This window comes from Halyomorpha halys, unplaced genomic scaffold (assembly GCF_000696795.3).
Source record: "Halyomorpha halys isolate HHAL.00 unplaced genomic scaffold, Hhal_1.1 Scaffold131.1, whole genome shotgun sequence".
Lineage (NCBI taxonomy): Eukaryota > Metazoa > Arthropoda > Insecta > Hemiptera > Pentatomidae > Halyomorpha > Halyomorpha halys.
In genome coordinates, this window is record NW_027116732.1 from 681,516 (window position 1) to 691,077 (window position 9,562).

Below are 9,562 nucleotides of genomic sequence, written 5' to 3' on the forward strand. Positions count from 1 at the left end.
CAACGCCTGGGTAATTTAAACATCACCATGAACCCAGCTAAGACAGACTGCATAGTGTTCGCTCAGCAACAGTACAAGCGATCGACTCTCCCGAAGTCGCTTAAACGGGACAACACCATCATTTCCCCTTCAAACTCGATAGTACATCTGGGCGTGAAGATGGACCGTCATCTCAAGTTCTCCACTCACCTCTACCAGAAAACGAGAACTGTACGAAGGCGGTCTTACAGACTAAACCACCTCCTCACATCGCCAGCGCTCTCTCTGCGACTTAAACTCCAAGTTTACAAGAGCATTCTGAGGCCGGCACTTCTCTACGGGGCACCACTCTTCACATACCTCACTGACGGCACGCAGCGCCACCTTCAGGGATTCCAGGATAGTATGCTGTGGAGGATGGTCAGCACTACATTGTGGAAGAAGAAGAAGCCTCGGGCCGCCCATAGCTCAGTGGTTAAGACACAGTCTTACCAATTTGATGTCTATTGGCGGTGCCGGTTCGAATCCGGCCTGGGACGTCGACTTTTTTCATTGAGTGGCGGTCCCACAAAATGAAGAACTTTGACCCCCAACCATGGTTAGGCAGTGCATCAGCTCCTTGAACTACCTACAGTACCAGAGTTCATCGATCGGAGGCATGTCAAGTTCTTCGACTCCCTCAAACATCTGACCAATCCACTCTTCCAATCACTGACACCAGCGCCCCCTCCAGTACGCTGGAAGGACCTCCACCCTCGTAGCCAATGATGTATCGACCATTGAAATGAACTGTAAGGACACTCTTTAGTTTTAGTTTTAGTCTACTAGTTTTTTAGTATGTAGGGAAAACCTTAGGAAACGAAGTGCGCCCTAGCACCTCGTCTACTTAACCTTGTATTAACTCCTAAAAATATAAATCTCAACCTGTCCTTAGAATGGAGCAATGCTCCAGTAAAAAAACAATCAATGTAAATGTATATATATAAAAATTTCAATAATATAATTTTCTATAGGTGCTAGGGGAAAAAAATGCGTCATTTGAATCAATAAAGATTACTACAGCATTAATAGTGAAACATTCATAATACATTCTTGTGATATTTATTTTTGGAATTGTATGCACTCTTATTTCATTCAGCCTGCTCTGAATATCTTCTCCTTCCTATACCTTCTCTCCTATCGTAAGGACCAGCGGCTCGTACCCAGTTAGAACTTTAATTCCCTTCTTGACTACAGAATCGTACTCTGCAGAGTGAAATTTCCATCCTTCGAAGACTAAGGGCTCGCAGCTGACTCATCCTGTCCCAGCTACTTAACCTCCTGGTATAGAGTACCTCACATTGTCGATTTAAGTCAAACTAACAAATCATAATAACAATCCCCTCGACATAGGCAATGTTAGGAAATTAATCCTCTTAATTTAAAAATACCTTTAGTGATTTTGTAACGATTATTGATAGTAACAGTCGAGAAGGTTTTTCCAAGATACGTTGGAGTCAGTGTGTTAAGTGTCTTGTGATTGTTGTTGATAGATAATATAAAGTGTTCATAATTATGTCAATAATTATTATATAAGAAATGTTTCTAAGTCAGTACTTTTTATTTATTTACACATCAAAGTTTTACAACAAGTGGCGACGAGGATAAAACAGGATTCGTAGCACATGATTAAAATTGTACGTAAGTCAACCTGTTCTTCTTTACTCAACATTGTCCATTGCCAGGATGGACTCGGAATTAAAAACAATTTTGGCCACTATGGCTTCTGTCTTGCAACAGAACAGTGAAACTCTTCAAGTAATAAAGAATAGCCAATTATCTCAAAATAATAACAATTTTGTTTCAAATTCGAATATTTTGATGATTCTAAAGAGACCTTTCACCAATACCGTAAGAGACTTGAAAATTGGTTCGACTTGAGAGGTATTAGTCAAAGAACTCTTACTACACATAGTTGTTATGCTTATCATAGTGTATTATGCTTATCATAGTTATTATGCTTATCATAGTTGTTATGCTTATCATAGTGTATTATGCTTACTCACTGCCCCTGTTAATCTGGTTACTAAGCCTTATGACTATCTGGTTGAGGTGTTAGGGAACTATTCATTTTCAAGGCCAAATGTGATAGTACAAAAACATTGATTTGTGTCAAGGTTACATAAATTCGAGTGTGAATGGAGGGCATAATTTATTCGAGGGATAGTAGATAATAATATCCGTGCGAAACTGTTGCAGCTATCTGATGCTATATTTGATAAAGCGGTGGAAGCTGCTATAGGTTATGAATCATCAAAAATCAAAGTCAGTACTTTTTATTTATTTACACATCGATGTTTTACAACAATGCCTCAAACATTAAAAGCATTAATGTTTGCAGGTTATCACGAACTTTCAGTACGGCTGAAACGTAAGTACTTTTTCAACTTAACTCAAGATGAATGCTGATCAGTTTAAAGAACTGTTCACTACATTAACTTCAAAGCATCAATCCTTAAAGCAAACTACTACTTGAGGCTTAGATACTTCACTATCTCAACAGCTATAGGGTTTTTTTTAAAGGCCGATAGAACTTGAAATTGTAAAAAATAACACAAAAAATTAAATTGTAATCAAAAATTTTTTTTTATTCGTAAGATCAATACGTGACATTAACATTTGAAAATGATTTCGGGCATATGGGCACCGCGGCTGTTCTTGACGAAGCGCATTCTGTAAAATTGTGTTCAGCGATGAGGCGCATTTTTGGCTTAACGGGTTTGTTAATAAGCAAAATTGCCGCATATGGTCGTGCGATTTGACACCTCTCGATTATTTCCTGTGGGGCTACGTGAAGTCACTGGTTTATGCTGATAAACCAGCAACAATTGACGCCTTGGAGGCCAGCATTGTTCGTGTTATTCGTGACATACGGCCAGCAGTGCTCGAAAAAGTGGCCCAAAACTGGACGTCCAGAATGCGCTTCGTCAAGAACAGCCGCGGTGCCCATATGCCCGAAATCATTTTCAAATGTTAATGTCACGTATTGATCTTTCGAATAAAAAAAAATTTTTGATTACAATTTAATTTTTTGTGTTATTTTTTACAATTTCAAGTTCTATCGGGCTTAAAAAAACACCCTATACTTTCCTTCCTTTAACTCCTTTAATCCTTTAACAGTTAATCCTCCTCCATCTCTAGCATTAGTGACCAGGCAAATATTTTTAAAGTTTTACATGTGTGATAGGTTCGCACAAAATCTTCTCATAAAAATCAAAAGATTTACCTTATCCTCAAACGGACCTCGATCTAAGGCGGATTCATAAAAGGTAATCTGACAAAGATTGCCTCTACATTAGTCGGAAATAAAATGCTAAACATCCTCCGATCAAACATGAAGAAAACCAGATATATTTTTTGAATGATCGTTCATTGACCGTGTGTAATAATAAATGAAGATAGTTTAAGTCAAACCCGAATAGTAACAAAACTGTTTAACGTTTACAAAGCCAAAGCCACTTGAAGCGTGGTTTTCCTCTACCAAGTTTTAACCAGGCCGATCTTCCAATAGTCCTTTGGGGATTTATCCTCAGCATTTATTCCCAGTGGACAACCTTACTTTTAGATTCATCATTTAATTATTTTCGGTTATTACTGCATTCAAAAACTTAAAGGTTTCGACCATTTTCAGGATATGATTTCCTATTTTAACATATTTATCCCCTCACAATTTTTTTTTGACGTTAAGATGTAAGCAGTATTATATTCATTGATTTGGACCCCTGGTTGTTTCGCCTCCGTTTCAAATTCTTCAAAAACCTTTGTCAAAGTCGTTTTATTAGTGGAATATAGGGAAGAAACAGGAGCAAAAGATTGTGATGACATGTTGATAGGGAAAATCACAGGAGCTATAGAGCGCTGATTAAGGCCTTAGAGGAAGAAGAATAACGGAGAGGATAACCTAGCAGAAAAAGTGAAGCCGAAAAGCCTGGCCTTAGGGGAGTGGCATAGGAGTAGGGGAAGAGTACGAGCCAATCACTGGCTGCCTTCTGTTCCAGTTCAGATTACAATGGCATACATTCCTATTAACCTCGACCTAAACCTTCCATTTTGACTTCACTTTTGCTTTGATGAACAGTAAGCTTATGGGCCACTTCCCTACCAATGACCCACACCTGAGAGGCATACACGATAAGTTCTGATTATTTACCTCATGAAAACTTCATTTTCTATTTAATATTGTCGATACAGAATATATTATGTACTATAATTTATTGTATATCAATAAATGATTGTTAATATTTTTATTTTTTATAAAAATTTATCTTCTATAACATATTTAGTTTTAAAATTCTTGGTGAATAAAGATGCAAGACTTCCGTTCGGTGGCCGTTCTTGAGGTACAGTAATCCATTTATATATTATGCTGAAACAAACATTCTGAATTTACTAGTGTACCATTAATTATGACAGCAAGTCATAAGGGTAAACAATACATTTTATTTATAAGAAAGAAAACTATTGAATACATTTAGCTGAAACCGCAAATAGAGCATTCATAGAATATTTTTACTGATCTAATTTATAAATTTGTTGATTTTCTCAAGGTAATTGGCCCCTTAGTGACTTTTCATGGGTTTTTCAACATTTTGTGTGGATCAAAAATATCCCAATTCTGTGTCTAATATATCGAATTCACTGGAATACATTGCAAAAAGTAAAGGTTTAAGAAAAACAAATGTTTCATTTTAGGGCCTTACATACCCAACTATGAAAAGGATGTGATACTGGGTATGCCTCGAGGGCCGGCGGTTGTAACCTCTTTTAAAATCACGAAGACTTACAGAACTGTGCCTCATGAGATAGATACCTCTTTACTTCTTCCTGTGAAGTTATCTGTGTAAGATCCTTAAGCCCGCATACTTTATCTCTGAGCTTTCAAAGTTGCACATGTGTGATAGGTTCGCACATGATGTTCTCATAAAAATCAAAAGATTTACCTTATCCACAAACTGACCTCGATCTCAGGCGGATTCATTAGCCTCTACATTAGTGGGGAATAAGATGCTAAACATTCTCCGATCAAACATGAAGAAAACCAGATATATTTTCTGGAAGATCGTTGATTGACCGTGTGTAATAAATGAAAACAGTCCAAGTCAACCCCGAATAGTAACAAAACTGTTAAACATTTCGCCCCACCTAGCAGGGCTTCATCAGGGGTAAAAAAGACACATTTTAAATAGGATAACAAAAGTAAAAGTTAACTAACGCGTTGCTAATTATGATTATTTCTATAAAAATGAACAATGTAAATTTAAAAAAAAATGAAAAAAGATGCACAGTAAACAAAAAGGTTTTGACAATTGTTGAAAACGGAAATTTTAATTTATAGAACTTTTTATATATTTTAAATCATAGTTAGTCACACCTCAGTTAAATTTCATTTTTGTTTATTTGCTTACTTTTTTACCTCATTTAAGTGTCTCTTTTTTAGCCCTGCAACGAATCTTACAACTAATGCCAATAATTTTGGAGGACCACCAAAAAACTGTTCAATTTGAAAGACTTTAACCACCCACTTCTCACCGAATTCCAAAACCTGGACCAGATCTGATAAAGAAAAATCGGACAACACCTTTCTAAAACCTTTATTCCTCATCCTGATATCCTTAACCCAATTCGCCTTGAATGCATTGAAGCACAACTAAATATTCCTCTCCAAATGACCCTCCCACCTAAAGCGTTTCATCCTTCAGTGATATCTAGTATCATTCAAAGATTACCTACCCGCCAAGCTCTTGGACACGACCTAAAAACATCCCACATCCTAAAACTTCTTCCTCGGTAAGCCATATTCCATACCTACATATATAACGCCGAACTCCGTTCCACATCTGACCCATTGAAATTATCAATAGTTAAAGTGATACCTAAACCCCAAAAGACGCCAGAATACCCATCCTCCTACCGTCCTACTATTACCAATCATGAGCAAAATCCTCGAAAAACTCATTTTTAAAACGCCAATAATCCATCCTAGATTCCGATCATATAACCCCTGATCACTAGTTCGGATTCCGAATAACCAACTATCCAGCAATATCATCGTGTGGTGGACGTAGTTTCGTCTTCTTTGGAGCGCGAGTTAACGAACGCTATATTATTTAACAGCTATTATTATAAATAGACTATCATTATAAACTATATAGTATAAACTATAGACATCTGGCACATTTCGACAGACACTGACCATAGAGGAAGTGACCTTTCTATGGTATTCTATACCAATGTAAAAGACAATGCAAGGGTTGACACATGCAGCAGGTACAAGCTGCCATCTCACAATGGACTTGCATCAATCTAACTATTTTATGGTTAACACATGTAAGTCAGTTCTCACGAGTCCTTGGGTCATTCCAATTTCTTGGAAAGGGGGCACCCTGTTCAATTCAGGCCTTCCCCTTCTCCCCCCCTTCAGATACTTTACTTTTAAATCTCATAGGCTCTCTACCTCCCCCACCTAGTCTCCTAAAATTATCCGATTGGTCAAAACCCCCTCTCTTATTTCCTTATTCTTACTATCCCCTCTTCTGCACAGTACATATATATTTTCTAGACTAGATAGCTAAGTAAGATATAAGTTAGAAGATAGAGACTGAGTAACATGTAGTTCTTGTAAATATATTAGAATAAAGTCATTTTAGTATTCACTGATTTTTTATGTTATTTATCTCGCGGAATGTACTGCGCGGGAGTCTTTATCGATGTAGAACAGGCTTTTGATCGAGTCTGGCATCCGGGACTGCTTTACAAACTCCATAGATTCCTACCTTCTACATACTTTCTCATCATCCGTTCCTTTCTCATCGATAGATAATTAATACAACTACAACCACAATGGTTCCTATTCATCCCTCTATTCACAGTCCACTGGTGTTCTGTTCCTCAAGGTAGTATCCTCGTTTCCATCCTCTACACCGTCTAAACAGCTGAATCCCAACCAATCCTAACACTATTTTCACCACGTATGCTGATGAAACATGTGTGCTCGCTGTTAGTAATAACCCTTTGATTGTATCCTAAACTATCCAATTCCATATCACAGCCCTCGGAGAATGGTTTCGTAATTGGAGGATTAAAATAAATCCCAACAAATCCCATTAAACCACGTCTACCGACTGCCCTACAGCCTCCTTTAATAATTTAGATCTTACTCCTGTTGAACAGATCTTGGACTAATTCTGGAAAAACGACTAACTTGGAATCCTCACACAAGACTGAAAAGACAAGAAACTGCACATCGATTCTGACTATTACAGCACTTACTAGACAAACGGTCTTCCAATTCATTACAAAAGACTAATCTACATGACTATAATAAAGCCAATCTGGACATACGGAGTTGAGCTTTGGGGCTCCACTAAACCTTCAAATTTCCTTCGTATCCAATCCTTGCAATCATAATCATTTGTAAAGTCCTAAATGATCCCTACTTTGTTACAAATAAAATCATACATAAACACCTTAATGTTCCATATCTAACCGATCATTTCATACATTACAAACTCCCTAATCACCCAAACCCACTCGTTTCTAACCTTGCTTCCTCTTCTATTACGACACCATTCTGCAAGGGCTGTGATATGGGATTGGAGAGTTTGGAGTGCAATCAAAAGGCGATTATTAACAGCGAGCACAAATGTTTCATCAGCATACGTGGTGTTAGGATTGGTAGGGATGTCAGCTGTATAGACGGTGTAAAGGGTTGGACCAAGGATACTACCTTGAGGAACAACAGCGGACTGCGAATAGAGGGATGAATAGGAACCATTGTGGTTTACTTGGAATAATCTATCGATGAAAAAGTATGTAGAAGGTAGGAATCTACGGAGTTTGTAAAGCAGTCCCGAGTGCATAGACTCGTCCAATAGCCTGTTCTACATATCGGAAGTGGGATATTCGAAATCCAAACTGGTGATCAGGGATTATATGATCGGAATCTTGGATGGGTTATAGGCGTTTTAAAATGGGCTTTTCGAGGATTTTGCCTATGATTGGTAATAGAGAGATAGGACGATAGGAGGATGGGTTTCTGGCGGCTTTTGGGGTTTAGGTATCTTTAACTATTAATAATTTCCATGGATCAGGAAAATATGATAAGATATGGAAGTACTGTTACTTATATGTATATATAAGTTAAGTGACAGCAAGAAGTGACTTTAAAAAATGCGAAAAGGTAGATAGACGTCGATACTAACTTTATTTGCTCCATTACCTGTATACATACATTTTAATCAGCTAACCTAATCGATCACCTGACGGCCTTTGTCAGCTAACATCTCACTGAGGCCGTAACTTACATATATATACATAAACACACAAAATGTATATAAGAGAGATTAGAGGAGAAATAAAGCAGTATTATTCCAGCGAGTTAGTAAGTTATTTCTGTGCCCCTTTTTCTTTTTTTTATCTTCATCCGACTTCTCATAAGTATATATGTATATATACGCGTTTTCACGAAAGGTTCAAATTCAGTAGGTACGTCTTGGCCGGAACTTGATTTGCGCCATCTTTAAAACCCAATATGTAATGACTCGACCTGCTGTCTTACCGTTATTTGAGTTTCCAAACCACTTTTGTTAAAGTTGCAACCAGAATAGAAGAATCGATGTATTGATGATCTATATTAATGAATTATATTAATAGAAATTAAGATTTCATACCTAGAAATATGCTCGGGAGGAGTCCAGCTAGACCAATCATCATTAGGATATAATTCACGGTGTACAGGAGTATCGACAATTACAGGAAGTATAGAGATCACTTGGGCCTTTGGCGGTAAACCACTGTTTTGACCTGCCAAGGACTTGGTCAGCTGGTGCACTGCACCCTTGGCCATTCCGTACCCAATCATATCTGAAAGCACTAATCATTAGTTCCACTAACCAATAATGATAACTATTGTATTATCATAATTAAACAGGGTACTTAATTTTTTTGTAAAGCATTGAGGTCTTTATGTATGACTTAATTTGTGACAAAGTAAGGAGCATTGAGGAATTTACAAAGGATTTTGGATTGTAAGGAATACGAAAGAAATTCGAAGGTTTAATAGAGCCCCAAAGCTCAACTCCATATATGTCCAGATTGGCCATCTTACAGTCATGTTGATCTGTCTTTTATTATGAATTGGAAGTTTAGACCGTTTGCCAAGGTTACTATCTTGAGGAACACCAATAGAGGGATGAATAGGAACCATTGTGGTTTACTTGGAATAGTCTATAAATGAGAAAGTATGTAGAAGGTAGAAATCTATGAAGTTTGCAAAGCAGTGCCAGACTCGATCAAAAGCCTGTTCTATATCGAAAAAGTCTCCCGCGCAGTACATTCCGCGCTCAAAAGAAGAAGAGACAACGTCCACCACACGATCACATTCCTGGATGTTCGGATCACCAAACTGGTGAACAGGGATTTTATGATCGGAGTCTAGGATGGGGTATAGGGTAGGATGGGGTATATGATCAGAGTCTAGGATGGGGTATAGGGTAGGATGGGGTATATATGGGGTATATGATCAGAGTCTAGGATGGGGTATAGG

The 9,562-nt window shown here is 37.7% G+C and overlaps 1 protein-coding gene across 1 annotated transcript in view; it reads right to left on the reverse strand.

The window, feature by feature from the left end:
- Positions 1 to 4,228: 4,228 nt before the first annotated feature.
- The window catches only part of LOC106678260 (dihydropteridine reductase), a 16,572-nt gene continuing 11,238 nt past the window's right edge, over positions 4,229 to 9,562 (reverse strand). Inside the window, exons 5-6 of the mRNA XM_014416679.3 lie at positions 8,688 to 8,880; positions 4,229 to 4,384 (exon numbers count right to left, since the gene is read on the reverse strand). Of these exons, the coding sequence (XP_014272165.1) occupies positions 4,270 to 4,384; positions 8,688 to 8,880 (308 nt within the window). The 3' untranslated portion in view covers positions 4,229 to 4,269. The remainder of the gene's footprint in view (positions 4,385 to 8,687; positions 8,881 to 9,562) is intronic.